The following is a 16,598-nucleotide window of genomic DNA, read 5'->3' on the forward strand; positions in this document are numbered from 1 at the left end:
TGAAAGAACATTCAAAACTGTTCTGTACAAAAAGTCTTTAATTGCAGGACTATAAATATCCTCAAGCTAGCAGAATTAGTTAGGACGTCTCTGGGAGGCTCAGCATCTAATCATGTAGCAAGTGGGCTTAAAGAAGAAGGAAAACGTATTACTTAATATAAGAAGTCCCCGAATATGGAACACGAAGATTGATGACTTCAGCAGCGCAGTCACGGGGTTCAAGACCAGATCTCTTCCATGACCCTGCTCTCCTACCCTCAGCCTGTCAGCCTGGGCATCTCAGCAGTTGCAGACTACTGGCACCATTCTCTGTTGTCCTGTGAGGACGTGTGACAGAGTGAGTGTTTCTTGGGTTTCTCTTTAAAGATGACGAACTCTCTCTCATGAGCCCACCCCCACCCCATCTGCTTGTTAGAAACCTCACTAGTACGTCCACGCTTAGCAACCAAAGGCAATGTATGTGGAGTCGCCAGAGCTGCATTTCAGTGATTACAATTTAAGCATGCAATTGGTCAGAATCTCACAAAGACAGACATCTAAGCGAAATCAGTTTCTACCCTACCACCCAGCAATGCACTCCTAGGTATTTATCTGAAGGATACAAAAATACTGATTCAAAGGGGCACATGCACCCCAATGTTTATAGCAGCACTATCAACAATAGCCAAATTATGCAATAACCTCTTTGACCTTGGCCACAGCAAATTCTTTCTAGACAAGTCTCTAAAGGCAAGGGAAACAAAAGCAAAAATGAACTACTGGGACTTCATCAAGATAAAAAGCTTCTGCACAGCAAAGGAAACAGTCAACAAAACTAAAAGGCAACCCATGCAATGGGAGAAGATATTTGCAAATGACATATCAGATAAAGGGCTGGTATCCAAGATCTATAAAGAACTTACCCAACTCAGCACCCAAAAACCAAATAATCCAGTCAAGAAATGGGCAGAAGACGTGAACAGACACTTCTCCAAAGAAGACATACAAATGGGCAACAGGCACATGAAAAAAATGCTCCACATCACTAGCCATCAGGGAAATACAAATCAAAACCAATGAGATATCACATCACATTAGTTAGAATGGCTAAAATTAACAAGTCAGGAAGCAACAAATGTTGGCAAGGATGTGGAGAAAGGGGAACCCTCCTACACTGTTGGTGGGAATGCAAGCTGGTGCAGCCACTCTGGAAAACCGTATGGAGGCTCCTCAAAAAGTTGAAAATAGAACCGCCCTACGACCTGGCAGTTGCACTACTGGATATTTACCCCAAAGATACAGAGCTAGTGAAAAGAAGGGGCACCTACACCCCAATGTTTATAGCAGCAATGTCCAAAATAGCCCAACTGTGGAAGGAGCTGAGATAGCTTTCAACAGATGAATGGATAAAGAAGATGTGGTTCATATACACAATGGAATATTACTCAGCCATCAGAAAGGATGAATACCCACCATTTGCATTGGCATGGATGGAACTAGAGGGGATTATGCTGAGTGAAATAAGTCAAGCAGAGAAAGACAGTTATTATATGGTTTCACTCCTATGTGGAACGTAAGGAATAGAGTGGAGGACCACGGGGGAAGGGAGGGAAAACTGAATGAGAAGAAATCAGAGAGGGAGACAAACCATGAGAGACTCTTAGACTCTGGGAAACAAACTGAGGGTTACAGAAGGGAGGGGGGTGGGGGGATGGGGTAACTGGGTGATGGTATTAAGGAGGGCATGTGATGTGATGAGCACTGGGTGTTATACACAACTAATGAATTGTTGATCATCAAAAACTAATGATGTACTATATGTTGGCTAATTGAACATAATAAAAGTATATATATATATATATATATTATTTTTTAAAAATAGCCAAATTATGGAAAGAGCCCAAATGTCCATTGACAGATGAATGGGTAAAGAAGATGTGGGGGGGGTGTGTGTGTATATATCATATATATCATATATATATGAATATTACTATATTGGAATATTACTCAGCCATCAAAAGTGAAATCTTGCATTTGCAATGACGTGAATGGAGCTAGAGGGTATTATGCTGAACAGAATAAATCAGTCAGAAAAAGACAAATACCATATGATTTCACTCATGTGGAATTTGAGAAATTTAAGAAAACAGATGAACATAGGGGAAGAGAAGGAAAAATAAAATAAGATTAAAAACAGAGAGGGAGGTAAGCCATAAGAGACTCTTGAATATAGAGAACAAACTGAGGGTTGCTTGGAGGGGAGGTGGGTGGGGAGATGGGGTAATGGGGTGACAGGCATTAAGGAGGGCACCTGAAGTAATGAGCACTTGGTGTTGTATGCAACTGATGAATCACTACATCCTACCCCCCTGAAACCAGTACTGTACTATATGTGAACTAACTTAAATTTATTTATTTATTTATTTATTTATTTATTTATTTATTTATTTATTTATTATGAGAGAGAGCATGAGTGCACGCATGCAGGCATTGGGGGAGGGGCAGAGGGAGAGAGAATTTTAAGCAGGCTCCACGCCCAGAGTGGAGCCCGACTTGGGGTTTCAATTTCACAACCCTGAGATCATGACCTGGGCCAAAATCAGGAGTCGAGTCGGATGCTTACCTGACTGTGCCACCCAGGTGCACCTTGAATTTAAATTAAAAAAAAAAAAAATGAAGTGGTGCAGAAGTTAGAAAAAAAAATCAGTTCCTAGATTTGGGGCAGGAAAGAGTCTGTTAAGGTAGTGAAGTAGCCTTGGTTGGGCATGCAGACATGTCTGACCTGCACTCCCCACCTCCATCATTTTACGTCTAACATTTATTGAGCGAAATTCCAAATAAGGTATTTTAAATGTTTGTGAGTTCTGCCTGACTAATTTTTACAGGCAGAGAGTAATATTTCTTGCATGGGTAGAATCACTCTATCATTTCTCCCAATGTTTTTGAGGCAGGTTGAGTCTGAGCAGCTTTTATTCAAGTACTCCTAGGTGTCAGTGTGTGTTCTGTGTCTGTGTATGTGACACAGACAAGTTCATTCATGTGTATGAAATAGGTAGATGATTGCAATGACTGACACATATCCATCTTAATACTAATGAAAATTTTATTCGTGTTGGTATTATAAAGGTAAAGAAGAGCAAACTATACTGCACTATCATCGAAAATATATTGAAGTCAACAGAAATTTCTTGAAAGCACACCCTTAAACACTGTTACTCAAGAGCATTACATCCGAAAGCAGTCCCACAACAAACTAAAGATGCATTTGCAAATGAAAATGAATACTGAACAAAAGTGGATGTTCTTCCCAACGGTGACACAAATTCGGCTCCCGTAAATGCACATGCTTCTATTTTTAATGTAACTATTGAGAATTAGGAATTAGTATTGCCAACGTTATTTTTTGTATATGAAATGACCAGAAAACTATACCATTACTTCACAGTTAAGTTACCACGTGATTAGCATTTAGCCTTACAAATCCATTTCACTGGCTGCATATATATTTCCAACAGAAAACAACGTGATTCTTTCTCAAACGTAATAATTATTCGTATCCAGCTGTTTACCATATTTTGAGCACTTTAGGAAGCCGGTTTTACCAAGATCAATTGTTAGCTACATCCACATGTCTAGAAGAGTTGTCTACATGATTGAGTGGTCCAAATCCTCAGGAAAGACAATTTGTCCTCAAAGAAGGGGTATAAGAGGGGTGTCCTAAAGGTGCTAATTCTTCATAATACTGTTAAGCCAGAAGTTTCTAATTAAGCTTTTTGAATATTTTTGAGGCTTTCAGTATAAGCTGCAGGCAGCCAAAGAGTGCATGTTTGTTTTATTCTCTGGTTCACACCCTTGGATAAACTCATAACTTAAATTCTTTTCACATATACTCTCACATGTTCCCATCTACCCAATCCTGAGTGGATGGGACAAGGAACATGGATTCATTTATTACATCTGGTCGAGCTGTATTACACAGGAGTGTTTTCTATTCTAGGTGAGAAAAAGAAGTGGGTAAAAATAGCTCCATCCTGGCCGAGAACACTCTGTGGCTCAGGTACGCTGGCTTCCTTCCCTGAATAAACTTGTGGTATGGCATGTTATTCAGTGAATAGCGTGCTACTTGTTGAACAGAATTTCAGTTAAATTATTGTCAAACCGTTTCCTCAGCAGGAAACAGATCCTCGATTTATGGAGTAATAACTTCCGTTTGTTCCTCTAGTAAGAAACTCAGGAGCACATGACTGCCATTTGGTTTCTACCTGTCTCCGGAGAAGTTCAGTGGTGGCATCGCTGTGGGCGACGCACACACGCCTTGGCCACGAGCTCACACGTGGGTCGGGGAGGCCGCCGCCCTGCTGCCCTCTCCATGCTTAGGGTTGCCCACTGCCTGGTGCGAGATGAGACACGTGTTGTAAGTCGACCTGCATGGAGGCTGCTCAGTGGCTCTCTCTGGAGACAGTCGGCCATGAAGGTCTCTGCCCCAAAGAGAGACGGAGGCAGAGCTAATTCTCTAACACAATCAAATTAGTCCCTGTCTTTGGACTTTTTACAGCAGAATATGGAGAAGCATGGCCCCCCCGGAAGTGGAAGAAGGTCAGCTTCCAGGAAGAAGCAATGGCTGCAAGTGTCCTGAGTGAAAGAAGAGAGTGATGGGTTTCCAGCTCTGCCTTGAATTCTTTTATTTCTGTATGTATGTAGGTAACACTCGTACACACACGGAACCTGAGTGAGTCTCCCTTACTTTCACACAGAGGGTCTAATATCGTCCCCAAACGAATTCCATTTTCTCTGGAACGTTACCTAGTGTGTGTCACCAAGATGGGCCTGGTGACAGGGGCTGTGACAGAAGACGCAGTCACTTGATGTCTGACACACACTCAGAGAAGACGTCCTTCCACCTCAGAGATTGGAGAACGGCTGATGTGGGGGGGACCAAGGTCATCTCTGAAAGAACTTTGTGAAGTTTTTCTAAAGTTCTTTAAAAGTCATTTAAAAAGGTCTTAGAACTCACAAAGAAAAAAAATAACAGTCCTAATAGGTAAAAATGAGTGTCTGATGACATCACCCCTAGCACGCACACCTCAGTGGGAGGTCTCTGTGGCTCCTGGTGAAGGTGAAGATGTACGGACTCCCAGCAGGTGTCTGCTGTCAGACCCCTGCAGGCGTTACAGGGGGACATGCACAGAGACGTCTGCGGTGGTGCTGTCTGCAATAAAAATACTTCTCGTAATGAGTGAACATGGATGAGAAATGGAAGCAGCCTAAATATAGTTTGTTCTGCATTCCTATGAGGCTTGTTAGAATTCTCAGGGACAGCCATCCTCCCATTTCACAGATGAGGAGACCACGTATTTTGCCCAGAGAGAGTCACAGCCTGGTTCTGGAGCCCTTCTCCTTGCTCACACGGTTTCTGCAACTTGCTGTTTGAAGCTGGTACAGAATGGGAGGGGGACGGAGCACACAGAGGAGTCATGTGTCCCTGGCCTCAGCTCATGCCCAGGAACGCTGTGGAGGTGTGAGCTCCTGACCACACGCCTGTGCTGGGGGCAGAGCAGCCGGGAAACGTCCAGAAGCCCGCCATCGAGACAGGGCAGGACTGCCGTCTTTGCAGCCAGACCAAGTCCAGCAGCAGAGACTGGAAGCCAAAGTGTCTGTGGGCTGAGTCAGGTTGTTTGCATGCCCATTAGGCTGGGGCAGAGTCAGCCTAACAAGGACTGTAGGGAGAGAGCATGCTGCTCCCAGTGGGGCTGGGCGGAGGCACTGGGAGCCGGAGAGAAGGCTGGGTTTCCCAGACCGCGTCGCAGTGAGCGACCACTTGCAGATCAGTGGGAGGGCTTGTCAGGGTGGCCAGTCCCAGTAGGAAGGGCGCGCACAGGTTTCCCCTCAAAATGCATCCCCTGCAGAGAAAGAACGCCTCCGATGGACTCTAAATACACCTCCCAGATTCGGTCACAGTCTGTGAGTTGCGTTGCTGAGACAATAATAAAGCGACTATGCCCCAGTGGACTTCCGTGCCTCCTCTGAGGACGTCTCATTCTGTTTCCTACCTAGAGACCGTTCATAAATCATTCTCCAACTGAGTACAGTTCAGGGCTGCCACTTAGCTTATCTGACCTTCACATTAATTATTTTTATTACAGCACCAGGAACCTCAATGTTCTTTTCCCCCTGCCGCCCGGAGCCATGTGGCCCCGAGTGGGGCAGCCCTGCCATGCTTGTCCCGCACCTGGACGGCCGCGGGGCTCTCCCCAGTGGACCAGCCCACACCTCGCGTCCCGACACGCCGGAGGATGCACGGGGCCCGTGTATGCGTATGTGCGTGTGTGTGTGTGTGTGTGTGTGTCTTGAGATGCCATTAAAATTCTTACAAAAACTGAAAGTGAAATGAGGAAATGATTGGGCAATCGGATTGAAGGGCCAGTGCCAGGAAGACCTATCATACAGTGGGGGCCGGGATGCAGCGGGGCAGACGGTGGGAGGCTCAGGAGAGCTCTCCTGCGGGCGACAGCAGGGCCAGGCCCTGGAGTCAGTGCAGGACACCAGCAAGCACAGCTCACAGGAAATGATCCATTCCCTGCGCTCGCTCACTCGAAAGGCCCGAACCTCCAAAGTTCCAGGAGTGCCATGGATGGCTGTGCAGGCCAGCGGTCACGCCTTTCTCCCTGCCTGGAGAGGGGAGAAGAAATGAAACTGAGGGAGTGTGTCTCCATCCCCCCCCTGAAGGAAAGCCCCTCTGTCCCATTCTCCAAAGATGGAGCGCTGCTGGCCGTGACCCTGCTGCTGGCCCTGATGGCCGGCTGCCTCTCGGTGCTGGCTTTCTGCAGGGTGGCCGCCCTTCAGGCCGAGCTGGGGAGCCTCCAGGCGGAGCTGCGGCAACACCAGGCAAAGCGGCTGCCAGGCGCCCCCCAGGCCGGAGCCGCGGCCCCCGGGGCAGCCGTGCGGAAGGCTCCAGCTGTCACCTCGGCTCTGAAAGTGAGTTTGCAGCAAGCAGCTGCAGCCCCAGGCGTGGGCTCCCCCCGCACTGCCGCCTCCTGCACCTCAGATGTCTTTGCAGTAACTTGGGGTTTCTCTCTTAGGGGATCTTCGCACCACCCGCTGCAGGAGAGGGCAACTCCAGCCAAAGCAGCAGGAACAAGCGTGCCCTTCAGGGTCCAGAAGAAACAGGTAGGTTTCGGGCACAGAGGCATTTACGAGTCAGGGAGCCTGGCGTCCACAGGTGTGGAGGATGGCCTCTGCTCTGGGGGCTCGAGAGTGGGCCAGTACACGGAGACTGTGAAAGTTGCATCTAAACTGGAGGGGGCTTCCGGGCACAGCCCGTGCACAGCACGTTCTGTCCTTCAGTGAGCAGAGCCTGAGGGCTGTCCTGTCCCACAAGCAGAGCGGAGGAGGAAAGGGCCACATAGTCTCACAGATCATGCCTTTGTCAGAAACCTTGTCTAGCCCTCCAGGAAGAAAGTACCGCATGTTAGCGTAGATTCTGTCTACCGAAGTCAGAGAAGGCCAGGTAAAGGTAAACACTTCCTCAGGGCGCATGGCGTGCCCTGCCTCCCAGGGAAGCTCATATTGCAGCAGGTGTGCGTTTGTGATTTCTTTGATTTGTTGCCTTAGTTTTCAAAAAGTTCATTTTACACACACACACATGCACACATGCAGAGATTTTAATGCTTTTCCAGGAAATCCACAAGTTTATGATCTTGTAAGAGTTCTTAAGTGATTCCTGCCTTTGTTCATGTCCCACTTACTCCAGAGTCTTACAGATCCCTGAAACCTCGGATTGGGCAGGGCATCCCTCAATGCTCGACTCTAGTTCATGCATTTCGAAGATGAAAAGCAGTATTTGTATTACATTCAGTAGCAGCACACCTTAAGAAATCCTTGGTATTGTTTCTCTTTTATTTATTTTGAAGGAACATGTTTGGAGCACAGAATGTGCCGGGCAGGCACGTGCTGGGATAGTTATTGTCACGGCTACTGTGTCCTTAACCTTCACACTGACTGTGAGGTGAGCAGAACAGGTGTAGTTCTGTACATACAAGTTTGCACTTGTGAAGGGAAGTGCATGACTTACTGACTAGGTGCTCTTCTGTGAGATAACACACACACACACACACACATCAGATGCTCTGGCTGGAAACGTATTTTTCACTAACTGCCTTATTCATGGACAAAATTCTTACCTATTTCATAAAGACCGTGATTTTAACATATGCTTTGTGTCAATTATCAGAAACAGTTGGATTGAAACATATATAAACTAGGAAACACTAATACTTTTAGTATACTTTAACACATAAATTATTTTCATACTTTGCCTTTTGTCATCTGTATTTCCTACGTAATTGAAAAAATATAGCATATAGTATATTTTTGTGTTCACTTATCATTATACAATAAGCATTTTCCCTATTTCTAAGTAATTCCATATTAGTTTGCTGTATCATGCAGTTATGTAACGTGACCATTTCCAAAATTTTTGTGCAGATCTCTTGTTTCTGAGGAATTATATGTTCCATATAAGTTCTGTAGATAGACTATCAGAGCTAAAGGGGATGAACATCTTTACCAGCCTCGCTGCCTCTTGCCATGTTGCTTTCAAAATGAGGTATAAATGGATGCAGTCAGAAATGCAGTGGACAAGTTCTCCACATTCTTACAGCATTTTATCTTTTAAAATTTATTTTGGCTAATTTAGTAGTTGTAAAACAGTATCTCAGATGTAATTTGTTGCCTGCTTGCAAATAAGAATTTCTTTCTGCATATTTGGATAACTTCTAATTTTATGTTCTGCTAATTTTTATTTATAACTTCCCTCATTTGTCCTAATTTTTTTTTGTAATTTTGAAGAAACTATATTAGACATTCTGCCTATCAAAATTCTGCTGTAAATATTTTCACAATATTTTGCTTTTTTTAACTTTTTTACAGAGATTTTACATCTGTGTATTTAATGTGATAAACTTTTCCTTTTGATCGTCTCTAATGCATTAAAGCTAAAAATGTATTTATTCATAATCTCTTACATAGCCTACTGTATTCGCTGCTACTTTGACTTCTATCTAACGTAGTGTTTTAGTTTGGTACTTAACTCCTTAATCCTCCTGGCGTTCATTTGGTAGATCATGTCTACTAACTTTAACTTCCCCTTTCTTCTTTTATTTTTTCCTTCCAAATTACTGCTAAATATCTCAACTAAATTTATTGGATGATTCTTTTTAACTTGTTTGCATTCGAAAGCTTATTGTATTATATTAAGTTTCTCATATATAGTCGAATCTATTTTGGACAGTTTTTTCATTGATTTATTATTCTATTTATCTGTATTAAATAAAATATTTTAAGCATTTTGTAATATAATGAGCTTTAATATCTGGTCGGGTCACAGTGCGTCAGTCTCCTTCAACCTCCATGCTAGTGTTCCCCAGCCTCTGCACGTTAGTTTTACAGATAAACCTTAACTTTACCATCACAGAGAGGATACGGGCTCTTTATAGCAGACTTAAGAAGAAAGGACATTGAGTAAGAAATTAATTAACTCCTGGAGTCCCACGTCCCCAAAATACTCTCTATTATATTTTAAATTTTCCTAACATGTGCAAATTTTTACAAATTTATGATTTTATGGCATCCAAAAGTTATATGCTTATTAAAAATTTTCCCTAAGTAATTTGTAATTGTTAGAAAGTTTGGAAAGTAACAAAAAATTCTATCAAGTGAATCAAAATTTACCCAGCTTCCAAAGTCCAGATGTAACTGCTATTGTCATTATCATGGTTTGCCTGAGATTTTTATAGACCTTTTATATAGTACATATATCTGTGTAATGTACAAAGATATAGTATGTATGTGAATTTATCATACATATGTATAGATAACATATATATGCAATAAACAGTGCATCTCTATACACACACACACACACACACACACACACTCATAACATTCATAGATCAGAGATGGAAAGCTTGAGGAGGAGAACCTCAGTGACAGGTCCTATTTACTATTCCTCATTCATGAAACTGGCTTGAATGTTGTTTTAGACGCCATCCTTTTGTGCAGGGAAAATGTATTTTGTTTAGCACTACAAAATTAATGTGTCCATAACCAAGAAGTTTGTCTGAAACTCCTTGATTTTTTTTTTTTTTTTGTCTGTTTGGTACTGTCTTTTTTTTGGGAATTGAGAAAACTACTGCTTGAATCTATGCAGCTTTCTTTGTTTTTTTCATTTCTATTCTGGTTCTGATTTATTTTTTGACGATATTTATTTGTGTATTTATTTCAGAGAGAGAGAGAGACCATGAGCTGGGGGGGTTGTGGGGGGAGGGAGAGGAGAAGCAGACTCCCCTACTGAGCAGGGAGCCTGACTCTGGCTCTGGTTTAATCACAAGACCCTGAGGTCATGACCTGAGCCAAAACCAAGAGTTGGACGCTTAACCGACTGAGCCACCGCGGCGCCCCTAGTTCTGATTTATTTTAAGTAAGACTCAAAAACTTTAGGTTGTCCCTGTTACTTTCAAAGTGTGCCATTCATGTTCTTATTTATTAATTTTCTATATACATCCTAGAACCATTGACATTTTTTGTTGGAATTTTATAAAAATTGTAACTCTGAAGAAGAAAATGGAATTTTTACATGGTTTAATTTTATATATCCAGGAACACTTAATATCTTTATTAAATATCAAATTTTAAATTTCCCGATTAGATAGAATTTTCCTTGTATAGGTTTTACTCTTCTTTCATAGTTAAGTGTAAAAAACGTTTTGTTGTGATTTTGGAGTCCTGGGATTTTCAAATAGGTTGTTAAACTGTTTAAAAATGTACAGAATTTTCAACAAATAATGCAGCATTCGATCAATCTCATGGTTAGTTTTAAGCCACATCAACACACTTACTGGATTTATACTTAATAGAATTATAGTATTGTTTTAGATTTTGTTTTTAGGATACTCTGCTTTCTGCATATTCTGTCATTTTATAACTATGTCAGAAAGGTTCAGAGCTAAGTACTGCTGAATAACACTCCAGAATGTTGCCCATTTTTATTTCTCTGTAAATCGAGCCTAAATTTCAGCAGGCACTTCAGTTGTATTGTGTGTTTGTTCAATCTGTAAGTAAACTCCAGTGTGTGGGGCTAGAAAGCCCCACGTCCTCAGCACACAGCACACCTGGTATTACATAGATCACCTGGGGGAGGTTTGTACGTGTCCTGTCTGTCAAGCTAAAGAGGAGAGGCTTCTGTGCTCTGGGTCCTGTGTCTTTGGCACATTCATCATGATACTTGTACACAGTAGGTGTTCTGTGAATTTTTGCTGCTCGATTTTGGGCTCACTATGAAGTAAGATGCAGTGATCTGGCATCATTGGAGGGGGGGATTTTCCCGTATTTCTTTTTTTTTTTATTATTATGTTATGTTAGTCACCATACAGTACATCGTTAGTTTTTGATGTAGTGTTCCATGATTCATTGTTTGTGTATAACACCCAGTGCTCCAGGCACCTAGGGCTCCACGTGCCCTCCTTAATACCCATCACCAGGCTAACCCATCCCCCACCCCCCTCCCCTCTAAAACGCTGTTTGTTTCTCAGAGTCCGTAGTCTCTCATGGTTCGTCTCTCCCTCCGATGTCCCCCCCCTTCATTTTTCCCTTCCTTCTCCTAATGTCCTCCAAGTGAAACCATATGATAATTGACTTTCTCTGCTTGACTTATTTCACTCAGCATCATCTCCTCCAGTCCCATCCATGTGGATGTAAAAGCTGGGTATTCATCCTTTCTGATGGCTGAGTAATATTCCATTGTATCTACGGACCACATCTTCTTTATCCATTCATCTGTTGAAGGGCATGTCGGGTCTTTCCACAGATTGGCTATTGCGGACATGGCTGCTGTGAACATTGGGGTGCATATGGCCCTTCTTTTCACTACATCTGTGTCTTTGGGGTAAATACCCAGGAGTGCAATTGCTGGGTCATAGGGTAGCTCTGTTTTTAATTTTTTGAGGAAACACCACACTGTTTTCCAAAGCGGCTGTACCTCTTCATTTCTCAGGTTTTGATTGGAGGCCGTGTTATGCAATTTTTTAACTTGATATTTAAAACAACTAATTCACCAAAGAATGAGTTGGATAGCAAGGCTGGACTTGCTGGGAGAATTTGGGGGCCCCTCGCCCCAGACTTTCCTGGTTCACCAGGTAGAGGTACAATTTGGGCTCACTGAAGAGTCACAGAGAAACTCATATTCAACAACCTGTCTAACTAATTTTGTGGATTTCTTGTTTTATTTAATGTTTTGGTTTTAATTGAAGTATTATTTACATACGGAAAAGGACACAGATCGTAAGGGTATTGTTTGGTGAGTATTCACAAAATGAACAGTGGTAGATGAAGGGGTGGACATCACCATCAGCCCACATGCCCACTTGGTGCTCCTCCCGTCCTCCAAGGGTAAACGCTGCTCTTAAGTAGTTGTACAGTTTGGGTATTTGGCTCCAGTTTTGTTTTTCTTAATTGTGTTTCAAATGGAGGTCTTATTAGGGTTCTGTGTTTCATAAGATAATTTCTGATTATAATATAACAAACAGAAATGTGGGGAAATCCAGGATCAAAGAATTGCCAAATGGCTCATATTAGCCAAAAGTTCACTTTTCAGCCCCTAAGTGTATTTGGAGATATTCCCAATTAAGACTAATAACTAAAGTGATCTGGCTTTGAAATATTCCTGTTAAAATTTCTTCACAAATGGAATCATCATGATCCCTGCTGTCAGCTGTCAACTAACTATTCCATCCACTTAAAGAACGGAGAGAGAACCATACTAAGAGCCCATCAAGAGAATGGGTTCTTTCAAATGGATTCCCACTGAGCTAAAACAAGGTTTTGTTAATAAAATCAAGTAACCTTTATATTTTCCCCTTGTTATTCAGTAGAGAATTTAAAAGTTATTAGAATTGCATGTGTTTTAGATTATAGAAATACAAAAATTACTTTTATTGTGTGTATCATACTCATCTCAATTATAAGACTAAAAAGGTGTTGAAAACATGAACAAAATATAAAAACAAGAGTGGAGGAAAATTATCCATATTTCATCTTCTAAATATTTACTGTAAGATTTTGGCCAATCTACTTGAAGTTATTTTTCTCCATTTTTAAATAAACATTCTTGGTTTGGGATTATTTTAGAATTGCGGAAAAGTTGCAGAGGTAATGCAGAGAGTTGCCATATACCCCCCATCCAGTATCTCCCGTTTTCTTATATTACCATACTTTGTCACAACTAAGAAACCAACACTGGTACTTAACAAATAACTGAACTCTATTTTTGAGTGTTCTTTCTTGAAATCCATAGTCCATCTCCTTTGCAAGGAAAGATGGCAGTTCCGATGGGTCTGTAACATCCGGTCTTTGTTTCGTGGACATTTCTGGCTTTGCTGTATCTTACAAGACTGTAAAATGAGTTTTGAATGCATAAGCAATATGGAGTTCCAGTCATCCACTTTGTGTCAAAATTAGGTTAACTGGAGCCTCTTCCCCAGTAAGGGTGTGTTCCTTCCTAGAACAAAACAGCCGGTTGCTGTCATGGTGATCTTTGACCAGAACCTTCCCTGAGTGCTATCCACCCCCCCCGTCCACCGCTTCAATAATGACTTCTTTTTCAGTGTTGCAAGAGCTGGCTTCTGTTCAGTTTCCAAAAAAGCAATAAAATAAAATAGGGACCTTACAACCAAATCTCTGAACCCTGTTCTTGTCAAGTTTAAAGTTTTGAGAAACAGAAGAGCCAGGAAATGAGTCAATCAAAGCAGCCAAAAGTGATGTCATATATCTTCCATGTAAGGCACGGGCCCCTTAGGTCTCAAGCACTGTTCTAGGTGTTGGGTGTTGATCAGAAAACACAACAGCTAAAAGTTTCCTGCCCACTGGAGATTACATTACAGCAAGGTAGAAAAACACAGAAAGTAGTCAATAAACACAACTAATGAGTAAATTACAGTATACCAGAAAATGGCAGACATCATGAAAAAGTGCAGTGTCTTGGACAGGGGTTCACAGAATGGGCAGCGTGAAGGGCGGGAAAGAGGAAGAGTGTGCGTCAGTGAGGCCGGGGTAAGTCTTTGTTTCTCCTCGAAGGCTCAATAATTCTTTACACTTCCAACTTAAAAAAAGAAATTGTGGAAATAGGTTGATATTTTAAAAGTAAATTCATAATGTTGAGGAATGTGTTCTCATTAATAGTCCTATAGGAATGGATAATACTAGTTTTACTGTTCATTATTTTTGTAAGTCAAGTCCTATTTAAAAGAACCGTATTGGGCAGCTGCACTTTTGTTGTGGTCAGATTTTCTTTTAGAAGGTATTTTTGGGGCTCCTGGGTGGCTGTCAGTTAACTTTTGGTTTCCGCTCGGGTCATGATTTCAGAGTCCTGAGACCGAGCCCCACATTGGGCTCCGTGCTCAGTGCAGAGCCTGCTTGAGATTCTCTCTCTCCCTCTCCTCTGCTTCTTCCCCCACTCGCGTGCACATGCTCTTTTTCTCTCTCAAATAAAATCTTTTTAAAAATTAAAAAATTAAACAAATAAAAGGTATTCTCATTTCTTAAGAGTTAGAGAAGAAACAGATTTTGCTGTTTAGAGGAATAATTCCTCTAATAGAGGAAACATCCAATATGCCAGGGTATGAGGTGGCACTCCAGAATATACAGAAAAGGGGAGAGAGAAACTAAGTTATTGGATACGTGGCACACACAAGCTCAGGGTTGGGCTCTGTGGGTCTGTGATACCATTTACCTTCTCAGTAACCCCTATTAGGTTGGTGTTATTGTCTTCATTTTAGATGAGAGAATTGAAGCCAAGACATAACCAGTCCCTTGCCTCAACAAGCTAAATACTGAGTTGGAGAAATTAAAGAAAATTAATGTAAATTTTAAAATAATCAACAAGCTCTTTAGTCTTTACAAAGCACATGTAAATTATGACTTCAGTTGGTCCTCACAATACCATGAAGCAGATATTGTTATTCTTATTATATAGGTAAGAAAAAGATATTTTAATATTAATGTTAATCTCATGATTAAACAGCTAAATTGGTTTGAGAACTAATGTTTGGATTCATTATATACTGACTACAAATTCTGAGGTTTTTTTTCCATTGCGCGAGCTATACGGGCTTAACGTTTGAATAATATATCAGATTTGACAAAAACTCTTGGGTCCCCAAGAGGCCTAGACTGTTACTAACATCAATATCAACAGGAGGCCATCTAGCAATGGTATCCTAGGATGTGAGTTCAGATCATAGACTGAAAGATGATCGACACCATGATGGTTAAGAGCTGAGCTGGGTTTTGAGGAGTGAGTCTATTTGGGGAGAAGGAGACAGTATCCCAGGGCGTGGGAACAGGGATGCAGCGGGAAGTAGAAAACATGCAAGAAGAGGTCTTATTGTAGTGGGTGGATCAGGCAGAATACAGGCCAACACCTTGACATTGTTCCTTTGCTTGGATTTTTGCAAAGGAAAACTGATGGACGTGTTTTTACAAGTCCACGCTTCCTCCTCCTCCCCTCCTCCTAGGGCTGGGCCATTTGGGATAGACGGGAGACCACTGTAAATAGCAACCCCGTGCAGCTTCTGACACCGGCTGAGGAGTCACACTTCACGGCTCAATCTGTTTCTCTTCCATCTGCTGCACTAGAACTTCTTCTGGGAAATAGAGAGTAAGAAATTTTAGAGAAATACTACACAACCATTTGCTTCAAAAAAAAAATATTATAGTGTGCTTCGGTTCTACAAATGAAAACTCGAAATCCTTCTTGTTGAGAGTTATTTCTTATGGAAAATGTTTTTCATATAACCCTGGGCCCAAGGATTTATTGTTAGAAGGTCCAAATATCAGTGGTTGTTTTTCTTTTATAGAACTTATTTTCCCTAAAGCATTAATTGAGCTTGATTTAACATGTATTATAAAGTTGGATATAAGTATGAGGTTTCTAAGAACCATTTGGAAAAGGTGGATATTGTTATGATGTCTGTTTTTGTTCTAAACTGTTGCACAGATTTTCTTTCTTCTTTTTTTAGTCTGATGTAAACCAGACACTGTGCAGATTTATAAATGATGGTCCTTAATAAAAAGTGACTGAGCCTAGGGAGGGAGACAGTAATAGAAACAATTAGGATGTATAGTGAGATGTTATTTCAGTAGATGTGTGCACAAAGTGTAGTGGGATCCAATATTTAGCTGGAAGGATGAGGGGAACTTGATGTTTGGTCTGAGCCCTGAGGGATGGATGGGTTTCACTAGATGCCAAGGCGGGAATATGTAGCCAAGGGAATGGCAGACACGCCGTCACGGTTGGAGCTCCCGTTCTGCGAGGGGTGGGGGTGCTGAAGTCCTGGGGTCATGAAGGTAGACTTGGGTTTTGTGTACAGGGGAAACCCACTGAAGGAGTTAGAAACATTAGAAGGACAAGATAAAATTCAGGTTTAGGAAGGTCAATCTGGAGGAAACACAAGCAGTGGAGTAGAAATGGCAGAAAAGAGAAGAGGCACAGCTTGGTGCGCAAGTGCGATTGTCCAGAGCAGTGAGGGTGGAGGTCTAAATGTGGCTGCCATGCGCGTCTTGTCCTG

At 42.0% G+C, this 16,598-nt stretch overlaps 1 protein-coding gene across 1 annotated transcript in view; it reads left to right on the forward strand.

Annotated features, from left to right (window-relative positions):
• Nucleotides 1–16,598, forward strand: part of TNFSF13B (TNF superfamily member 13b) — an 86,116-nt gene that overhangs the window by 46,804 nt on the left and 22,714 nt on the right. Inside the window, exons 2-5 of the mRNA XM_025874784.2 lie at nt 3,977–4,036; nt 4,202–4,393; nt 4,535–6,954; nt 7,059–7,146. Of these exons, the coding sequence (XP_025730569.1) occupies nt 6,607–6,954; nt 7,059–7,146 (436 nt within the window). The 5' untranslated portion in view covers nt 3,977–4,036; nt 4,202–4,393; nt 4,535–6,606. The remainder of the gene's footprint in view (nt 1–3,976; nt 4,037–4,201; nt 4,394–4,534; nt 6,955–7,058; nt 7,147–16,598) is intronic.

The sequence above is a fragment of the Callorhinus ursinus genome, unplaced genomic scaffold (assembly GCF_003265705.2).
Source record: "Callorhinus ursinus isolate GAN/ISIS: 27379988/994484 unplaced genomic scaffold, GSC_fseal_2.0 scaffold79, whole genome shotgun sequence".
In the NCBI taxonomy this organism is placed as follows: Eukaryota; Metazoa; Chordata; class Mammalia; order Carnivora; family Otariidae; genus Callorhinus; species Callorhinus ursinus.